Genomic DNA, 19,847 nt, shown 5'->3' on the forward strand with positions numbered 1-19,847 from the left:
CGCCAGGAGCCTTTTTATTATTATTATTATTATTATTATTAAATACCGCAGCAAGAACTGCTTGGCCCAAAGAAAGGCAGCCCGTTCAACATCCATGCGGTGCTGCTACAGAGGTGCCTGAAATTTGATTAACGTAACCCTCAAGACTGATGAAGCTCTCCCTCCACCCTACCCCACGGTGTGTTAGGCATTGATTCACTTTACCTTTAACTTGGAGCTGCTGATCAGCCTAGAAAGTGAGGCGTTATTTATTATTTGTATTAAAAACAGGCCACTCCAGCATTCACAGGGCAGGTTTGAAAAGCTGCGGTCCTTTCCAACCTAGAATGTGTCTTTTTAAACAATCCGAGTCTCTTGCAAGATCGTGAGGTTGCATTCATTTCAGAGAAGCTCCTCCGGCCAGACACAGATCACAACACCATGATTCAGAGCCAACGCTCTTTTGAGCGTCTTCGAGCAAAATTACAGTGATTCATTCCCCTGTCAAAGAGCTAAAAAACACGCAGGTAAAATATGAGTTTCCAACATGTGCTAGAGACACTGTGCTCCCACCAGCTCTCAGCTGGAGAGCTGCCGTTTGGCGGAGACACGGAGGCTGCACCTGCTCCCCGGGGCGGAGGAGCCCCGCTGCGTACCCCACGGCACCGCTCGCTGCGTACGTGCCCTGGCCCCAGCTTGCTTGCAATTGGGGGGAGAAAGAAAAAAGGCCAGACCTCAGATCTGGAAGGAAACATGGGTGCAAAGGCAGGGAGGGCATTCTGCTGCGCTCCCCTTTGCTGGAAGATGGGGGGCCACAGCGGCAGGACGAGCTGAGAGCAGCCTCCTCGCCACGCGGGTATAGGCTACGGGACGGGTGCTCGGCCGTTTAGGGCTCATCACCATGGGAATCTGCGATCCAGATCGCTTGGATAACTCCAAAACCTCCTGCTGCGCACCAGACTGGGGTGCAGCAACTGCAGCAGTTTTGTACGCACCTCACTTGCACTGCAAGGCCCATTTTCAAAACATTTTTGGGTGCAGTTCAAGGGGGTACACTTGACAGGCAAAGCCACCTCTGTCCACGCTGTCCTGATGCCCACCTCTCCACTAGCTTTACCCAGAGATTTACACTTACCCAACACTGAAAATGAATCCCTAGGACAACTGCAGAATGACAGCCCTCCTATGTAGCTGAATGTACATGAAGTTTAGGAAGAAGGTACTGCCACCATGATTTTAGAAGCTGCTTCTAGTTCCAGAGGAACTGAAGTTTTATTGGCCTTTCGTATAAATACCTGGTGACCCAGCTGGCAATACAGCAAGGTGAATTTTTCTTCAGTCTGTGGCATTTTAAAATTTAGTATTAGTTTCTGTCACCTAGGACAGACAAACCAAAACCACACACAGCTTTAAGCTTTTCTGTTAAAACTATCTGGAGGTTGCCCATAGGGTCGCTGTTGAATTCATTCCTCCGTCATGTTTACAACAGCCCATTTTCCTTCATGATTCAGTCTTGAGGCTGTAGTATGCACTGCAGTTTTCCTTAATAAGGCTAGGTATACCTTAATTTGATGTATTTAATACTCCCTGACAACACCCAAATACTGTTGCACTCGCTCTGACTCCATTTAGTCAAGCAAGTGTGGAGTGTAAGCACATGCTTTTTACCAAAAGAACAACCTAAAAAAAAAAAATCTCAACCCAAAAGTCAACCTCCTTCTGCCCGACTCATTCTTGGATATCACAATACAGGTCTGACATTCTAACTGTTCCCAGAATGATGGATGGTGACACCTCCGAACGGATAACACAGCAGGAGGCAGTCCGTCAGAAGAGCAAAGACTTCAGGCTGCACTGAAATATCTTGAGAAGCAGCCGGGATAGGAAAGGAAGTATGCAAAGAAACAGAAGTGGTGTTTTAATGAGGTTTTAGCAATCATGGCCTAAAACACTGCCTGTGTGGCTATGATGCTTTGATGTTCATGATAGCTACCCCCCGTGATTTGGCTGCCATTGAGCTCCCCAAAATGGAAGCTATTAATCTCATTGGAACGTCGCAATGGGAAATTCCTCCATCCAGCAGGAGCATGCTAAATGCTAGCTATTTAATGGCACTCAGTTTTTAAAGAGAACAAAATTACTCCCTAGCCCGTTTTTTTGGATTGACTTTCTGTACTCAGCAACAGCCGCCTCCTGTTCCAGGCATACTGTTCAACAGCCTGCTCTGATGGTGATATGTCCCCTGGATGAACCTCAGCTCTGTAGCACTGAGAATCCGGATGGCTTATGAACAGGATGAATCAGGCTGATCATGAGAAGAAAAACACATTTTTCCTTCTATCCTACCGTCTGATTCATTCTGTCAGCAAAGCCCAGCCCAGCAGCATCTGTTCACAGCGCAGACAGGAAAGAGTCCACAAGCGACAATCCCAGAATCACAAGCAGGAAGAAGTTGTGCGCCCCAGCTTTACAGTCAAAGGCCTCTTGGTAGTCAGGGTGCTGTCCCTCCGCTGGTTGATATTACTTAAAAGCAGCGTTAAATGCCCGGCCAATGATAAGTCTGCGCACTTCACTGGTGCCTGCCCCAATCTCATAGAGCTTGGCATCACGCAGGAAACGCCCCATTGGGTAGTCATTGATGTATCCGTTCCCACCTACAACCAAAAAGAAGTCACAAGTCACATCTCTGATTTCAGGGACTAGAGGTGGGAGAGGCACTGCTCTTCACTGTGGTTGCCTCTCTGCAGCAATCGCTCGGTCTCTTCCTCAAAGAAACAAACACTACCAGTGACTGCATCTTACCGAGACACTGAATCCCATCCAGAGCCACCTGGGTAGCACACTCTGCAGAATAGAGGATCACTCCGGCACAGTCCTAATGGAGAGAGAAAAATCACTGATGGAGTCAGGAAGGGTGTGACCTGCCCTTCTCCAATCTCCTTGTTGCTCTGACCTTTCCATTACTCTGCAAACACCTGCTAACAACCCTGAACTACTTCACCACAAAGGCACAGATTCATTCCCCAGCATGGGAAAAAAACCTCAGCAGTCTTTCTGTCACTGCAGAAGACTTGTGTCGGGTCCGTAACGACCACATGAAGATGGAACAAAAGAATGCAGGAGAGGAGTGGGTCTCTCACGAATGCCTGTCATGCCTAAAGGACACCAACGTGAGTGATTTGATACGGGATGCAGGGCTCTGTTCTCCAACTGTTGAACACTTTGTCCCCTCCTCTGACTGACATGTGGTGACAGTGACAGTTGCAGAGATGACACCACCTTGGAATGACTGCTATAACTCCTTACAATAGCCAGGATATTGTGCTTTGGCTCCCAATAAACACCTACTCAAGTGCTAAATTTGCTGCCTTGTGGAACTAGGCTTTCTTTTTCTTTTGGGGGGGGGTCAGCAGGATGTACTTGGAGAGCTGTGAGCTGAAACCCACAGCACAGAACCTCCACCCCACTCACAATTTGGGGCCAAAGTGAAAGGAACTGCCCTGGCATACAGAGGCCATGTGGAAGCAAGCTCACCTTTGCATTGAAATGGCCTCGGTCGCAGGCCTTCGCCACGTTGTAGACGTACTGCCGACATGCCATCAGCCGGGTGTACATATCAGCCATCTTGCCTTGCATGAGCTACACATCGCAGCAGAGACAAGAGATGTTTTACGGGTATTAAAACAATGTGAGATCACAGAGAGTGAGGGGAAGATTATTTTCTGCATGAGCACTGGGGACCGGAATGGTTCTTACAGGGCATTCCCTGTGCTATCGAGTAGAAACTGGACAACTGAAAAGAGGTGGATGCAGTGAGGAAGCCAAAGGGTCTGTTGATTCATGAACTCCCAGATATCAAGGCCAGCAGAAACATGCCATTCCCAGACCTTCACCCACTAATAGCGGCCTCAGATAAACAGGCTTATAGGGATGCTTTCACCTTCTCATCACATCATTACATCATGCAGCCCCAGCAAAACCTTCAGACATCTTTCTCCGTGCAAAGCCCCAGTTCTCCCATGACAGAGCAGCTTGTCTTGTCAGGGTGCTTTTTTTTTTTCTTTTTTTTCTTTTCTTTTTAAAAGAGAAAACAAACAGTATTTGTAATCACTTTCCTGTCTCACCTGAAAGTGGCCAATTTTCTGTCCAAACGCTTCTCTTACATGTAGGTATGGAATTGCGTGATCAAGAACAGCTTGCATGAGTCTAGGAAAGACACAGATATGGAGGAAGGGAAAAGGAAGAGAAGGAAAGTATAGTTAACAGACAAGCAATAATTAAGTCTTGGAAGCTCAATCTAAGACAAAAAGGTTCTCAGGCACCTAGAGAGGGATGCTACTGCCTTCCTATAGCTATACTCAATGCTAAAAATAAAATCCAAAGATCCCAGTTTTCTGCCTTATGCTCTACACACTGCTCATTTGGGACACATCTTGTGATAAGGTCTTACCTTCTTAATTCAGGGGACTGAGATGGAGGGTTGAAGAGCTCTCCTACAACTGTAGCTAGGACAGTTTGTGCTGCCTTGCATCTCCAGAGAAGACCAACTCAAGGAGTACTAGCTAATACTATAAAAAAAAGTGCAGACGAAAATGAGAATAGTGAGAAATCCCCTTCCTGCTTTATGGAAGTCTTTCGATATAAGGGTTAGCACAGAGAGACCAGACCACCTGGGGGGACAAAGGGACTGTAAGGTAAAAAGAATTACTAGGGAGCCTAAGGACGGAGTAAATGAATAACAAACTTTTTCTTCAGCCTAGTGGTCCTTCTATGTGAGAGCCTGGATAATGTTTTAGACTTTCAAGAAACTGTGCCATAAACAAGGAGTTGGTTATTCCAAGCACGGTAATGCCATCCCTGAAAGCGTTTAAATCAAAACTAGTTTTTTTCAAAAGTATGCTCTAGAGGGTTGGTCCAGGGAACAGCATAGTCTGTGCTACACTGGAGGGCAGGAATTTTCAAATTTTCCTTTTGACATCGTGTCCTCTGCCCCTTGTCCCTCAGAATATGTTCCATATAGATGTTCTCAAGCTGAGAAAAACAGCATGAGCAATGGGGAGGTGAGGAGAGCTAAAGGAAAAGGTGAAACACATGCAGAGCAGAAGCAGAGTGAGCTGTGGTTGCCAGGGGGGTGCCAACTGAGTGACTGCCTCTCAGCAGGGCCCTCAGACAGGAGACGATTACAGGCATGAACAGCTACAACACAGCTGAATAATTCTCAGCAGCCATGGCATCTCCCTGCTTCTGCCTCCTCCACTACCTGCATCCTTTGCACAACTCTGACCCAGCCACCTCCTCCCAGCTGTACGTTGCTCCCCATGGCTGCCCAGCAACTCAGTTCTCCATCCAAAACATCCTTCTGAGAGATGCAACCCCAGTTTGAGACCCACCGCACTAGGTGACCAGAAAAGACTCTTCTGGCCTTAAAAATCTATGAAAGATGAAAGAACCCTTACCCCAGTGGCCCACCAGACAGCACAAGTCTCTCCAGGTCCAAGCCGCTCATCAGAACGTAGACTCCTTTGCTCAGCTGCCCCAAGACATTTTTGGCTGCAATCAGCAAAGGAAAGCGACTTACCTATGTGCAAACTGAGAAGATAAGTGGTTGTCTGAGGGTCTACATTCTCTGGGGAGAGGATTCAAACCATCAGTCACTTTTGCCTTCCTTTCTGGCTTGAGACACAAGCATTTAGGATGAGCTAGACAGGCTGAGTCTTGACACATATCCCTCCTATTACTGAAGTAGCTTTTCAATCCAACCGAAGCCAAAAAGAAAAGGGCAGTAAAGGGTTAAAATGTGCATTCACAGTCGCTGCTATTCTATTGCCTGCTTTCTTAAGAGTAAGGTGCTCTACAGAGATCCTCCAGGCCTAACATTTGCATCAACAAGAACAGGGAACTTAATAGCCTGGGAGGACAAAGTGAGAGTCCTCTTCTCCAACCCATTAGTTTCTGTCTAACTCAAACTGAGTGACCAAAAGTCGTTACCATATGATGCCTACTAATCATGTATTTGAAACAAATGCATCCCGCTCTGATATACTCAGGTCACTTTTCTGGGCATTCCTAATATAGAAAGCAAAAGTAACACAGTCAGCCAGCCAAAACTCACCACTTATCATGGGTTGGGATGATAAACACTGGCTTTCTGAGATTGAAAAATACAAATGGGCATTATCCCCCTTTCTGTGAAGGGGGCTGAGCAGAACACTGCAGTTGTTACAAATGCGTGTTTTAAAAGACAAGTATTATTCCTGTGAAAATGGAACAGGAAAATAGCCACATTAGGTAACGGGTTGAGAAGAAAAAACTCGGAAACTCATGTCACTTAGGGACGATCTAAAGCATGTGCTGATGTTCACAAGCATAGAAGGAGAGGAATAAAAAGACTCATCTCCTCAGCACGGATGTCCCCTTACAGTCAGAGCGGAACTTGAAGCCTAACAACTGTGCTCGGTAGATAGACAGGGACTATCCACAGATCATGCCGTATAGAAGAGCTGACATATACTTCAGGCTTTGATCACAAGAGATCTGAGCAATGTGATATGCAAACTTAAAGTGAGACAGGACTTGTGGACAGAGGCAGATATTCTCCTGAAACAAACAGTCTGTTTTTCAGTGGCAGAAGCTCAAAGACTGCAATATCTCCTGCTTATTGAGGAGCGTGTTGATGGGTTGTATAGAGAAGTGCAGCCTCTGCAGGACTGTTATCATGTTAAGGGAGCTGGAAAGAGGAAGGAGAATGAAACTTGGCTCTCTGAGAAAAAGCTTAGGACCTCTATAGATGAGAAAGAAAAATACTAATAGCAAGTGCTACTTTAAAGAACAGAAACACCACCACCAGTAATAATAAAATGATGAAGCTGCTCATGAGTGATGACACCTCATAGCTGAAAAGAGGACTGGGCAGCCCGAACATTTTCCTGTATGCCCAGGGAAAAGGGATGGGTAAGCATGCAGTGGGCTGAAGGATGTGTATGCTGACTGCACCGGGCGGGGGGGCAGGGGGAGGGTCTCATGGCATAAAACTATCAAGGCTCCGAACCCGCTTTTATCAATGCAACACAACAGAGTGAATCCACAGAAAACACTTACTGCAAGAGAAACACCAGACATTCAGTGGAGCACAGCAAAACCCTCATATTTTAAAGCAGATAGAACTGTAGTACTAGAAGACACTTTGATCAATAAGAGAAACATCCTGCAGACATATGAAAAGGCATCAGACTGGTTCAGCTTCCAATGTCGAAGATCAGAAGCTGCAATAATGGCTAAAGTGCAAAGTGTGCTAGCTTTCAACACTGCAGTGATGCACCTCTGAGTTATCACAAAATGGAAATCCTGTTACCATAAGAACATGCTGTTCTGTACGCATGATTACCCAGGAGATGATCTGAAGGCTCAAGCACTGGCCTTTCTGCTTTCAGAGTGGAGGGATCCAGTAAAGTTAAAAATGTCAGATTTCAGCTGACACTCTTCTGCATACTGCAAAGCAGCTTTCATTAGTATACGGGAAGCAGAGGAGTTACTTGTTCTGCAGATTCATGATTCTGATTTTCAGGAATTCAGATAAGGCATCACCTCCATTTGCTATAGAGTGGCTCTGAATTTTCTTCTATCAACAAAAATGACTATTTTTGTTATTCCAATGGCTATTAGCATTGCCCCTCATAAGGCACATCCACAATCTTGCTGTTCTAACTAAAGGGGACGTGATGTCCTTTTTCAGGCCCTAATCCCTGGTGAATTTAGAAATGTTACAGGCAAACCAAAAATCTGTGAGGCAGTCTCCAGTGATTTTGGAGAAAAACTTCAGGGCTAATATGCTCTTCTGTATACTAGATGGGGAGCTCTAAAGTCAACAAGATAATCAGCAGTTTCTTTAGAAGCCTCATGCAGGCTTTGCAAAAGCAGTAGTTAAGAACCGTGTCCCTGAGGGTGAAACAGGAGTGATCTAACAAGGGACACGCTCATTCGACAGAATCCACCAGGGAGCACAGCACTTTTCTGATTTCACTAGCTCTCCCGTGCGGCTGCCAAAGAGCAGATAGCTATCTGGAAAGCCCTCTAGGTCACTCTGAACGTGCATGTAATTGGTGATCCAGGTTGTCTGACCAAGAAGAGAGGGACCCATCACATACATATGGCCATGATTTAACTCAATGCACCTGGGATCTTGCAGTCTTCAAAGATCAATTCACAGGTATTAGACCCTCTCATTCCCAGCTTATCAAGCTTCTGGGCTGTGCTGAAACCTGGCATTCCCTGCAAAGCCAAGACAGGAAAAACAGATTTCAAACCTCTCAATTCTGAAAGGCTAAATAAAATCATTACAGCCTTATAAAATCTCCCTAAGCACATGAACGCACACAGTGTACCAGAAGGGAGTCAAAGTGAACTACCTGCTCCTGGAACAAGCACAGGTGTAAGTGCAAGTGGGAAGGAAGCAAATGAACAGGGAAACATGCATACCTGGGGGCACCATGCTAACTAGGCAAATGAGTCCATTTTCTAATGCACATAAATAGTGAATAAGTAATGATCTGGCCAGCTGCCAACACTGGCACTGCTCTAGAATAAGAATAACAAGCTTTGGCCAGTGACTGAACTATTCTAGCTGCTAAGCTGGGTAAGTCCAGCACAAGGTTTTCACTGAACTCAGATTTCTACATTTCCAGTATCATTTCTTTTATCATAGCTTCCTGCCTTCATGAAATGCCTTGTTCTTTCTTCCTTGTGGTAACAGAGCTGTGCATAGCATATCCCCAACTAACTAGAAAGAGAGGAGGAAAAGAAAAAAAAAATCCATGTTTCCCAAGGGCTCCCTGTATGAAGGCCTTTGGCATGCTCTGCATGCGTGCTTCTGAAGGGACAGTGCAAGAAAGACCAGAAAATTAATAGAGTTATTTTGATGTCTCAACCTTAAAAATGCAAGAAAAGATAACTGGATAGTATGGCAGATCTACAAGGCCTCCAATACCCTGACAATTTTTGGAAACACGCAAGCCCTTTCATATTAGGCTTTTGTCCTTTTTCTCTACATTTCTAGAGCAAAAGATGAGTTATGTGCACAGATACCAAAATCCAAAAGCTCCCAGCTCATAGTGCAATATGCCATATCGCTGGGGCTGGGGACTAATCTCATGGGTTTGTAAAATTCAAGCAGGAGGTAGTTTGCCTTTGAGCAAGGGGCTGGCAGCTTAATCAAGAGAATACTAGCTGATTTCTAAGTGAGCCAGTTAGGGGGAAGGACAGCAGCTCCAAAACAGACTAAAATAAAATCAAGAGGCTTATTACACAGTAACTTAAACCTACCTTCTCCACAATGAATGCAGTTATACCTCGGGAGGCTGGAACAGCATTAAGGTCAGTTTTAGCATAAACAATGAGAACATCTGCATCTGGCCCATTGGTGATCCAAAATTTGCTCCCATTCAAAACAAAATAGTCCCCTAGAAGCACAGAGATGCATACAACCTGTTAGCTCGCAACAGAACAGCACCTATCCCTTCACCCAAACTATTTCAGAGCAGGCTTCCAAGGATGCTCTTTAAGACTTCACAAACAGCATGCACTGAGTCCTTCCCAAATTCAAGAAAATTTCTTTCCTTTGTTTCTGGAGTCCAAAGATTGAGTTTAATGAATGCCTGATAAACTAAGGTACCTGGCACCAGTTCCACCATACCGCTACCTTCCACCTCCATAACCAGAAGTGAGAGACCAAAGATGTGTCCACTTCCGTACATCCAACCACCCATCCCATGTCTTCACTATCTTGCTTTATCATACACTGACTTTTCTGGGAGGCAGCACAAGCAGGAGCTTGGGAACACAGCTGGGGTATACCTGAGATTGAACACTGTTCAGAGTATTGTGGAGGTTAATATAAATTTAGAAGATACATTATTTATGCTGGCCAGGAGAAACACTGGCATGACCTATCCAGGTAGCATATTGCATGGTTTACCTTTTTTATCTGCCTTCAGCTTCATGGAGACAACATCAGATCCAGAATTGGGTTCACTCATTGCTAATGCTCCAATGTGCTCCCCACTGATTAGCTGGAAGGAAAGACAAACATAAGAAAGGGAAGGACAATAGTACTGTTGTATTTCTGTTCCCTCTTCAGCCTGTCTTCTTCTGCACTGAATCTCAATAGTAGCTGTTCCACTTAACCTGCAAGTGAGGACTATACCTTGTTTTCACTACAGTCTTTGCAGCAAGCTCCCTTGTGCTGCTGTGCTGAGGGAACAGAACCAAATCACAGTGGGATGAGCTAGATGACTCAACTCATGTCTGAGTTAGTGTTTTAAAAGCAGAGCTGTACTCATCTATCTCCAGGAAGCTGCCAAAAGAACCATGCAGGCAGCCATATGCCTCTCCCAAACTCCTTGTTCTGTGCTTTATGACTGCCCTTTTAAATAAACTGCAGTGGTTAAACACAAAAGGCCAGTGAGGGGGATGAAAAGAGACTGCAAAGTGCTTAGCAATGTGCTCATAGCCTGGTCCCCCCCACACTCGTGCTAGCATAGCAGATGGGCACCCTCCTTCTGTGCCTGCTCATGCCAGGCTCTGGCATAGCTGTTGCTTCCTCTTCTCTGTTCCTTTCATCCTGCCCTTTTCTCCTTGCCTTTTCTTTTTTTCCCCTGTGTACTTTCTTCCATCTTCTCCTCCTTTTGATCTCTCATTTTTAAAAAGCAGTTTCAATACTTAAGATATATGTTCAACCAACTCAAACCATCAGTGGATTTTAACAGAAGCCTTGATGTCATGCTGAAAACTAGTTAGTGTCACCGTACAGAACAGCGAGACTTGTCTTTGGCTTACCATTAAGTCCTCTCTTAAGAACCAGGATGAGTTAAAAACTAAAATGGTTGCCTATCTCATAGTGAAAGCCAGTAAATGAGGGCATTAAAATACAGCTGAGGAACAATGATGACATCTGGGGTTATGTACTGCCAGACTGCACAAGAATGCTTTGAGGAAGCAATAGAGCACTTTCTATGCAGTTTAATTCTGTTTTTTGGGGCTAATGATTTTAATGGCTGGGATTCAATGTACCGGCTTTGTTTCTGTATATGTTTAAATACTGAAATCTCTTTAACAGACTTCTGGGTTACAAACACGAATGCCCCTGAATGATGAAGATGCTTCCATATAATTAATTAGCATAGGCAAACCAAGCATTCAGACAGTGAAAATGCAGAATGTACAACACAGCAAGTTTTGTCCAGAAATCTCAAAGTGCTTTGGGAAGTTGGAAAAATACCATCCGGCATCACCTGACAGCCCCATTTTGTAACACAGAGAGACTGACTGCCTACCCAAGGTCACCCAGCCAGCCGCGGGTCACACCAGGAATAACTTAGTTACTACTCTATCCACTGGACTATGCTGCCTACAAGCACTGACCCTGAAAAAACTGAAATGTGATGAATAAACGAGCTTTGTGCGGAATTCAGAACTATGTAAATATAGATTAATAGGACAAAAGCAATCATTAATCTGGGGCAGGGAAAATTTGGTAAGTATAATATTTCCTAAAGGTTGGAGCACTGAACCACCTGGTCCTTAAAATGCCTCACACCATGAAAGACAAACTCATCCTTGCACACAGCTGTACAGGAAAGAGATACAAATCTGCTGGCTTGCTGTGTGCTAGAAAACTTTGAGGGTCTCGTTCTGTTGCTACCTACTTGAAACAAAGCAGAATTATCTCTTCTCTTCTTCTGAGAGTCTTTTCATAAAATAATTCATGCCACAGGAGAAACATGTGATAGACACAGTGATAACACTGACTCTTCTCACCTGAACTGTACATAAGAGCCTGATCTCCACAAGATCTTTCCTGCTAAAAATTAAGGGGAAGAGGCTGTCACTGAACCAGTGTAGGAAATGACAGCCGCAGAAGCTTCAGCCCAGCCCAGCGTATACAGCTGATAGGCACACAAAACCTGCTCTGAGACAAAAGAGGTAGTGCCAGACCAGATCAGCAATTGTAAGCTGTGATGTCCAGTGAACTTCCTCATACTTTTAGTGTCCTAAATCCCACAGTACTGCAAAATGCATTATATTTTCCTCACAAGCCTCATGTTTCCTCACACAGTGCCAAAAAACCAGATCTTTCTAATTTCACCTTCTCTCCCAGTTGTATACCTTGGGTAAGTATTGCTCTTTTTGTGCTTCGTTGCCATTCCGCACTAGCTGGTTAATACAAAGGTTTGAGTGGGCACCGTAACTGAGCCCAACAGCTGCTGATGCACGAGAAACTTCCTCCATCACCAGCACGTGGTCCAGATACCCCATAGCAGATCCACCATATTTTGCTATCACAAAAAAAAGAAAAAGAAATACTCACATTAATCATCATGGAGAAGATAACACATGCACAAGACTCCGAGGCTGGGCTGTCTTGAGGGATGTCTGAGACACATGAGGGCTTCTGTTTCTGACTGACACTATCCTTAAGCTGCCAACACTTGCACAACAGTGCAGCTTTCACGACAACCACACAAGTGTGACGTTAATGCTGTCATGAAGATTAAATCACAAATATGTAGAAAGAACAAATAGAGAAGACAAAATCTGTTTCAGAGAAGAGTCAGTATTAGACAACCTGTGGGAAGGAAGCTAGCAGAGGGAAACATCAAGCCACTTCCAATGGCAGGGGCTTCAGGAGAGACCAATTTTATACTAGTCAAACAGAGAAGTGGCAACTTGTATTAGGTGAAGGAACAAAGGAGCAGCGGCAAAATATGTGAAGTCCAAACGTTTGTCATAACAAGCACCCCAAAACAAATAAGAAACCCCCAGGCTGCTCAAAATGTGGGACATTAGGGATTTCTCTATGTCCACAAGTGTGTAGGAGACCAGCATTTCGAGTGACGACCAATTTGGAACAGGTAAGATCCTGAGATTAAACTGCTATAATCCAACAGGGGCAGGAGTATGGAATTCAACATAGGGTGAAGTAAGACAGAGCAGCACAACTGTCATAACTGGGAATCTAGTGAGACATGCTGAGCTAAGTCTAAAACTGGTGATTGATAAGATTAAAGACAGGGTAGAATAGGAAGAGAGAAGGTAGGAAAAGAGAAGGCTGAGAAATACATAATGGCCTGGATCAGGCTGAGAACCCCTTATAAATATATACACATTATACATATATAAATGTATATATATATACACACATACATATATGTATGCACACACCACACACACAGAATCACATCCAGAAGTAAAAGCTTGGTTTTACAGGCAAGAAGTGATTGTATTGGTAAGAAAGGAACTAAAACAGAAGGATGCAGACACTGCAAACTAGTCAGAGAGGTCATCTGGGAGCACTTAATGGTCATCAACATGAATGCTTTAAGGAAGCAGCAACAACAGTAAGAGCAAATATGTTTGTATGCTCAGCAGAGTGCTCAAGAGCTGAGTGCATAACCTGGGCTGAAAGAGAGCTACTGCCCCTAACTCAACAAATGCAACAGCCCCCGGCATCACGTACAGCCTTTCAGTACTCATTTTGTCTCCCATCTGTATCTGCAGGGCACTTTATCTGAAATCTCTCTCTACTCCAGAGTTTGTGTTTTTACTATCAATATCCTGGAAGAAGGGAATCCTGGAAGCAAACAGGAATGTTGGACACAAGGTGAAGGTAGGTGAATGCAGATAAATGGAGTTTCTCATTTCTAGTTGGGCACTATCACATTTAACAGCTTCTCATGTACACCAAAACAAGAGAGTTTTTTGCTCGTATACTACTGGCTAGGCTGGATGCTATTGCCTCAAAAAAGGAAAGTTAACTGCCTGCTTTAAGCACTACAGGGCTATGAATGCTCTGCATTGCAAAAGCTACAAGAAAATAATCCTGCCAGACAGCTTATGTAATACAAACTACAGATCTAGGGATGGTGCACTTTCAAAATGACTCTTTATACATGGCATGCCTGCATTATCATTCCATAGAAGCTATATATTTGCATTTCCTAACTTAGCTCTTTATAAAATAAATGAAAAATTACATCAAAGCAACACAGTGTGCTTAGTTTTAGAAGTGAAGCAAAAAGCACTGTCATTTCAAATGTTCCCTAATAGAGCTGATCCACTGGTGCCCATCTAATCAATCATGTACCCCCATAAGGTTTCACGTTATCTCCACATCCTCAGCTCCAGTCTTTACCGCCTACAACAAATCTGACGCCAACAAGGAAACTGCACATAATTATACAATGAAAAATCATAAGACAAAAAACTTTGGGTATAGAAAAGTTTTAAGAGGTAAATCTTTGAGGAAATCAAAGTGGATAGGACTCATGAGGAGATGGCTTATTTATAATGTGGGAAACTGCTGTAAGCCTCAGGCACAACATCGAAGAAGAAAGAAGGTAAGAGTGAGAAAGAGCAGGAGCAGCAGTAAATTGGGAAGAGTAAAGAGAAAGAAAGCAGAACTACGGACTCTTTCAAACACTCTCAGCGCCACTGAAAGAAATGCAGAGGCATTATTTCAATGCATTGCTATTCAGCTTGCTTCTGCAGAAGCCTTTGCACATGCACATCTAGAAACACAGACTTTACGATGGGGAAATAAAGGCCTCATTGGTTGCTTTTCTCCATTAAGGGTTTCTCTTCATTATACTCTGTAGCAGCATTCAGCATGACCAGAGCAGTCTCAGTAATACACAACATTAATCAAATGCTTTAATCTAGACAAGGCTGAACAAAATTTACCCTGATTTTTTCTGACTGGTTGGATGCAGTCAGCCCTCCATTAGCTATCACAACTTTCCATAGCACTGTTCCATACCCTGTAACTCCTCCTAGTAGAGACGAATATTTGTTCTAGGATACTTTAATCTACAGCTCTTTCTTTAAAATTTACAGTAAATGCTTCCTATCGGAGAAGCACAAAAATATATGAGTTAGGTGTGTTAGGTTTGGGAAAACCATTTCTGAACAGTACTTTTAAATTGTAAAGATCATTTTATAATTGCCCAAAAATCCAACACGAGAAAAAGGATTCTGATTCTGTATAGAATAACAGAAGTGTCCAAAGAATGTTTAAGAAAGTGTGGAAATAGGCGATTCTGGACAAAAAGAATGTTACATCATGTACAAGTTTATTATGAACCAGAAGGGGTAAGCTTAAGCATTCTCCCTTTTGTTTGAAGAATCACCCAACAGATGGTATAAAGTGGGAACAGACTTACCAGGAGCTGTGATCCCCAAAACTCCCAGTTCCCCAAGTTTCTTCCAAAATTCCTACAAACACAGAACAAGCAATCAGTCCAGAGCCACAGTCAGGGCAGTAGGATGAGAAGCCTTCCCAGGTAGCTCACCGGACACAGCTATTTGCCTTATTCACAGGAAACCTCAGTGATAAGCACGCTGATTCCTCCTGCAGCAGCAACTCCATGCTTTGGACTCTCATCCCACAAGACTTAAGGACACTAGTTACACTGCCCATAAATAGTCTGTTGACTTCAGTGAGATAATTCACAGTGCTAAATTTCATTCTGCAGGGACAGGTCTTAAAGGCCCAGTTTAAGAATTTTGATGAATTAAAGCCTCTCATTAACTCCAAAAACTGCACTTTCATATACTATCTCTTCCTAAAGAGCAATTTGGATCTTGTGACTTAAGTCATTCATGCTGGCCTTTACCTCCCACATCCTTGTCACAGGGCCTGCACCTAATGCTTTGGCAGCACTGCGTAGGCCTACTAGCTCCATGGTTGCCATGAACAGCAGTTAGCATAAGTAATCCATGACCGAACCCCAGGAAATACTGAGAAGAGTTGCTATCACTGGGTGATTTATGACTCTTCCAGTAAAACAGAAGCAGCTAACTAAAGCTGAGGCAGCATCCTTGGAGAGATAAAGACAGGAATGTTACAGTTGGGGGCAGGAAAAGCTTGGGCAAACAGTGCTACTGCCTGCCTCACGCAGTACTGGAAAAATTATAAAAGGGGACCGCAACAAAGAACTTGTGAATACTTTGGATTTGTGAAGCTAAAGGAGCTGAATACAGGGCCACTCACGTACATTACCTCTAGTTCCCAAGACTGCCAGGACACCAGAGTCACATAGGGACTTCATAACATTGCTTAGCATTGCATAGTTGGACACACATCCTCTGAAGCTCCTCTGCTAGCGGACAGGCTGCCTTTGGCTGCTGACTGCTCGACTTGCTGTTACCTGGATTTATCACTCTGGCAACACCACCGCCCAGTGACTGCTGTGCTGGAGCCACAAGCACAAGGCATGGAGCTGCAGGCTGATCTGAGCCGTACAGATCAGCTGTGTCTGGCACATGGTGTCAAAGAGCGAGAGGGAAGCCACAGCACAACACAGCAGCAGAGGATGCCATCAGTTAGGGGCACATCTGCTACAGGGGACATTTCCTTGGTGCTGCCTCAGACAGCAGCCTCTCTGCTGCACAACGGACAGGCAGGCAGATGCTTGTCACATAGCCTCAGGGTCCAGCAATAAGAAAGTTATCTGTGGATAGTCTTCAGAGACTTCAAGAAGTATTACTCAATAGCTCTGATGCATTGGACTAAGTTTATACGCTTAACTATGTGTGCATCCCTGAAAATGTCAACATCAGAGCTCTGGGAAATCCTAGCAGTTGTCTGAGCTTTAAGTCTTGTGGAGCTTATGAAAACCAGCGGTGAGATCTCTCATTTTCATCAAACCGTCCTGCTTCGTGGAACTTGACATTTTTGTTAGGAAGATAAATTTCAGCCTCACAGTGAAACAACTCTACCTTTCAGCACCTGTGCACACTATTTCACAACAAATTTGACAGGAAACTCTCAGATGTCTGAGAAAGGGTTGTGCACAAAAGAATTCCCACACCTCACACAGTAGCTAGGAGAACACAAAGTACGTATTAGGGAAGGAGTCTTTGAAGAGAGCCAGACAGAAACATCACGATGGAAATCCAAACAAGCAAGTCAGAGGCCCAACCATTATCACTCTACCTCCATTTTTTTTGCTAGGTGCTGACTAGTTTCTTCCCTGGGGTGCTGAATGTTAATAACTTTTTGATCCCTTGTTTTTATTCCATTAACATTTTATGACTTTCAGGTTTAAAAAGCTGAGAAGTATGTTCCCACAGTGTGGGCTGGGATTCCTTCTCTGGAGTAAGGTACAGCTCAAAGCACAGACAGGCTTCGACTACCATCTATTTCAAATGCACTCAGGAAATGCTTACCCGCATATCTTTGAATTCATTCTCCTGGTCAATTTGTTGGGCTTTTGGAGCCAAATGCTCCTGACAGAACTTTGTCATGGTTTCTCTAAGCTGGGAAAAGAGGGGAAGACAAACACGCATGTTAAACACCATCAATATATTGTCATTCTCTTCCCTGGGATACTTCCAACATTCCCTTGCCAGACGGTTGCAGGATCCCAAACCCACAAGAGTAGAAGCAGCACAAGAGTATAAGGAAATCAGTTTTAAGTCATAAATTAAAAGACAATATGAAGGCCCTTTAGTTTCTTAAGACAGGGTGCTAACAGACCTAAATTTCACCCAGAATCTAATGTTAAACATCTTACCCCAACACGAGAGAATGCTGCTGAACTACTCCTGAACACTAGGTTTTGGTGGGATGTTTTTGGTCAGGAAACCTTGAAAGCTGATGAACAGATTATGATGTATTATACTAACCCAGTCGTTGTTGCTGTATACTTTTAATAATACGCAGATACCTGTAATAAGCACGCATAACAATTAAAATGTGTCCGTATACCAAATTAGAACTACATTAGCTATCCTGGTATTTCCCTACAGAGGGGAAATCTGAAAGAAACAGGTATGCTAGTTGTTCTAAATGCTAAAATTTCCAAATCCTTTTCTAAATTATAAAATCTGAATACTTACCTGTATTTTGCAGAGATCTATATGCATACTAAAAGCATGAAAAACATGTACAATATCTTAAATGTATACAAGATCTTAATAAAGAGATTTAAAAACTTTAAGTACTATGGTAGGGCTTAAAAATTCTATTCTTTCCTTTTGGTTCTTCATCTGCACGTGTTAGTGCTAACAAAGGAAGTAAACTGACAGTCTTAGAGACTGAAGCCCTCTGCTGTTTAACCAAAACCTGCAGAAGGGGCAGCAGCCACAAACCAAAATATACCCAGGATGCTCTGCCCCTCTCAATCCACACCAGAAAGCTTCTTCTTTAAAAATAAGAACATATTTTAGTTTCCATGGTCACACAGATCTTGAAACCCAGTACTGCCAAGCAAGTTTCTCCTCCAAGACAGATTTTTTATTTTTAATGTTTGATGCTTCCAGTAAGACAAAGCTGACATCAGCAAAGTTGTTGAGCATAAAACTACAAAAATACACCATATTATCATAATAATAATAATAAAAGCTTATAATCATTACAGACTGGGGGATGGACTCAAAGAGGGATCCCAAACTCTCCAAGCAGGCTTGTAACACTTAGATTGCTCTTAACACTAAACAAACTGTGGGTTACCAAATATCTTTTTTTTTTTTTTTCCTCCAAAGCTTTTTCACAAAGGAGATAGAGGCTACGGAAATATTTCCTCCTTTTATACCTACTGAATATAGAAGCACAGGGAAACACCACATTTATTCAGGACTGAGAAGGCTATGTCACATACACCATGAACAGAAGATAGGTACAGAAAAACACAGCATTAAGAAAGAAATAAAAATGAATATATTTATTTCACACATCTGTGCACTTGCACTATAATATCTAGAAGGTATGGGCTATACACCCAGCTCTGAGCAGGCTAAGGAAATATTTAGCTTAATTGGCAAAATCTGTTTGGACTAACACTTCGAAGATGCTGCCTTTCACACCATACGCTGGGGCAGCAGGGAATAAACACTGTGATGACTAGCACTAGCTTGGCTTTGAACACAAGAGAAACTCATAAAGCTAAGAATTATTATCCTAAAGCTGTAGGTCCCCAACTATAAAACGGACAGGAGAACAAGCTGGGAGAGCTGCAGTACTTCTTTTGAGAGGATGTGACTGGGCCGCAACTCGTTTTGCTTTATAGGTGCCGGATTTCTGATCAGACTACGCTCACGCAGGGCTCCGTCTGGCAGCATTTGTGGCGAGAAAGGTGGAAAGGAGAAGCCGAGCAAGGTGGCCCTGGGGCTGCCTTTCGGCCGGGGGGACCCGGGGCCGCGGCCGTCCCGCTGCTCCGCACACGCGTGGCCCGGGCGCGCCCTCCCCGCGCGGGGCCGCGCCCCCACGGCGCGCCGCGGGATTGGCTGCGGCGGCCGGGAGCCGGCCTATCAGCGCCCGTCTTCCCGCCACACCCCCGGGGGGGAAGGCGCGCGGCCAGCAGGCGGGGGCCGCCCCCCCCCTTCCCGGCCCGCTCGGCCGCCCGCCGCGGACGGCGCCCGCTCCCCGGCCCGGCCCGGCCGGTACCTGCCGCTGCTCGTCGCTCAGCCCGTTGACCGTGTCGTCCACCGCCAGCCCCGCGCTACCCCGCCGCAGCAGCCCCAGCGCTTGGCGCCGCCGCGCTCCGCGCAGCCCCGCGCCTACCGCCGCCCTGCCGACCAGCGCCGCCGCCATGCTCGCCCCGGGCCGGCCGCGACGCGCAGGCGCAGCCCGGCCCCAGAGCGCGCCCCGCCCCGCCCCGCCCGCTCCCCCACCGGCGCGGCGGCCCCAGCTCGCTCCTCAGGCGTTTGATACGCTGAAGCTACTAACGGTAACAGCGTACATACGGATTACAACACGTGCACCGCTCACGACAAAGGTACGCACTGGGAGACAGGGCCCAGGCTACGCTCCAGCCCCTTCCGGGAGAGCAGCAAGCGCTGGCCCATGCGTAGCAGCTCGTTGCCGCTCTCTCCTA

General features: G+C 44.9%; 1 protein-coding gene across 3 annotated transcripts; it reads right to left on the minus strand.

Moving 5' to 3' along the window:
• Window positions 1–1,872: 1,872 nt before the first annotated feature.
• On the minus strand, window positions 1,873–19,628 carry IVD (isovaleryl-CoA dehydrogenase). Of its 3 annotated transcripts, none has more exons than XM_064513325.1 (12): window positions 19,418–19,628; window positions 17,200–17,289; window positions 15,192–15,243; window positions 12,139–12,308; window positions 9,950–10,043; window positions 9,298–9,434; window positions 8,151–8,247; window positions 5,558–5,648; window positions 4,104–4,185; window positions 3,514–3,618; window positions 2,782–2,854; window positions 1,873–2,633 (listed from the first exon to the last, which is right to left on the minus strand). In XM_064513325.1, the coding sequence occupies exons 1-12, from the start codon at window positions 19,562–19,564 to the stop codon at window positions 2,500–2,502; spliced, it is 1,272 nt and encodes a 423-aa protein (XP_064369395.1). In that variant the 5' UTR covers window positions 19,565–19,628; the 3' UTR covers window positions 1,873–2,499. The 3 variants fall into 3 exon arrangements, with proteins under 3 accessions (XP_064369395.1, XP_064369394.1, XP_064369397.1); XM_064513324.1 differs by lacking the exon at window positions 5,558–5,648 and adding an exon at window positions 5,436–5,529 and having other exon boundaries at window positions 19,418–19,615; XM_064513327.1 differs by lacking the exons at window positions 5,558–5,648; window positions 19,418–19,628 and adding exons at window positions 5,436–5,529; window positions 17,547–17,670.
• Window positions 19,629–19,847: the final 219 nt, after the last annotated feature.

Source organism: Dromaius novaehollandiae, chromosome 5 (genome assembly GCF_036370855.1).
Source record: "Dromaius novaehollandiae isolate bDroNov1 chromosome 5, bDroNov1.hap1, whole genome shotgun sequence".
NCBI lineage: Eukaryota > Metazoa > Chordata > Aves > Casuariiformes > Dromaiidae > Dromaius > Dromaius novaehollandiae.